General features: G+C 48.2%; 1 protein-coding gene across 1 annotated transcript in view; it reads left to right on the top strand.

Annotated features, from left to right (window-relative positions):
- LOC109924526 (solute carrier family 2, facilitated glucose transporter member 4-like) overlaps positions 1-1,275 on the top strand; it is a 28,715-nt gene that overhangs the window by 3,142 nt on the left and 24,298 nt on the right. The window contains exons 3-4 of the mRNA XM_048620219.1: positions 146-270; positions 395-510. Coding sequence (XP_048476176.1) covers positions 146-270; positions 395-510 — 241 coding nt within the window. The remainder of the gene's footprint in view (positions 1-145; positions 271-394; positions 511-1,275) is intronic.

Raw genomic sequence — 1,275 nt, forward strand, 5'->3', positions numbered from 1 at the left:
ACTCAGGGAGCTCTGTAAACACTCAATCCCAAACTCAGGGAGCTCTGCAGTGCAACACAATCCAGAGCCTGCATGTCCTCTCCAGCCAATGAGTTGCATTAGCTGCAATGAATCGCTGTCAGTAACCCATTGCCTTTTGGTTCAGGAAGAAGGCCATGCTGGTGAACAACCTTCTCGCGGTGATTGGAGGTATTCTCATGGGCTTGTCGCAGTACTGCCAATCCTACGAGATGTTAATCCTGGGGCGGTTCGTGATTGGAGCTTATTGTGGTGAGATTGCGTCAATTTCCTTGGTCGGTTGACCTCAGCCCCTCTCCCCTCCGCACCCAGGTGATGTAAGCGCAGTTTTGTAATTGACGAATCTTGTTAGTTACAAGGTTCTTGTATCTGGCAGGTATTTCCTCTGGTTTGGTTCCAATGTACGTGGGAGAGATCTCACCCACGAGACTACGAGGCACACTGGGAACGTTACACCAACTCGCCATTGTGTCGGGCATCCTGGTTGCTCAAGTAAGGCATGGGGAGCATGCGGAAGAGGCCAAAATCCAGCAGATGCTGGAAATCTGACACCAACACAGAGCACGCCAGCGAAACTCAACAGGCCCGTGGAGAGAGAAACGCGGTCCAATGTTTTCCGTCTGGTGTTGACTTAGTCACAACCGAAAAAAAACAATGAGCTGGTAAATGATTTCTAACAAAGGCGGAAGAGGGAAACGGATGGTGTGGAGGCCCAGGGCAAAAGGCGAAGGGTGGGTGAGAAATCGAGATGGAAAATTCATGTCTGGAAGGGGACAATGCCTCCTCTCCATTGAGAGAAAACGAAACAAGACAGGGCAATAGTGCGGGGAGAAGGTAGGGTAAAAAACTGCAGACAGATGTCCGTGGTCAGACGCTCATGTTGTGGAATGCACAACCAAACCTGACAGGCTGTAAAAGATTATCAGCAATTAAAGCGAAATGGCCATGAAACATGTAACTACATTGGAGATAGAACAGAAGAATGTTGACTGGATTAATTCTGGAGACGAGGGGGTTTGTCTGATGAACTGAGTTTGGGATTGAGTGTTTACAGAGTACTCTGAGTTTGGGATTAAGTGTTTACGGAGCTCCCTGAGTTTGGGATTGAATATTTACAGAGCTCGCTGAGTTTGGGATCGAATATTTACAGAGCTCCCTGAGTTTGGGATCGAATATTTACAGAGCTCCCTGAGTTTGGGATTGAGTGTTTACGGAGCTCCCTGAGTTTGGGATTGAGTATTTACAGAGCTCCCTGAG

This window comes from Rhincodon typus, chromosome 45 (genome assembly GCF_021869965.1).
Source record: "Rhincodon typus isolate 14 chromosome 45, sRhiTyp1.1, whole genome shotgun sequence".
Lineage (NCBI taxonomy): Eukaryota > Metazoa > Chordata > Chondrichthyes > Orectolobiformes > Rhincodontidae > Rhincodon > Rhincodon typus.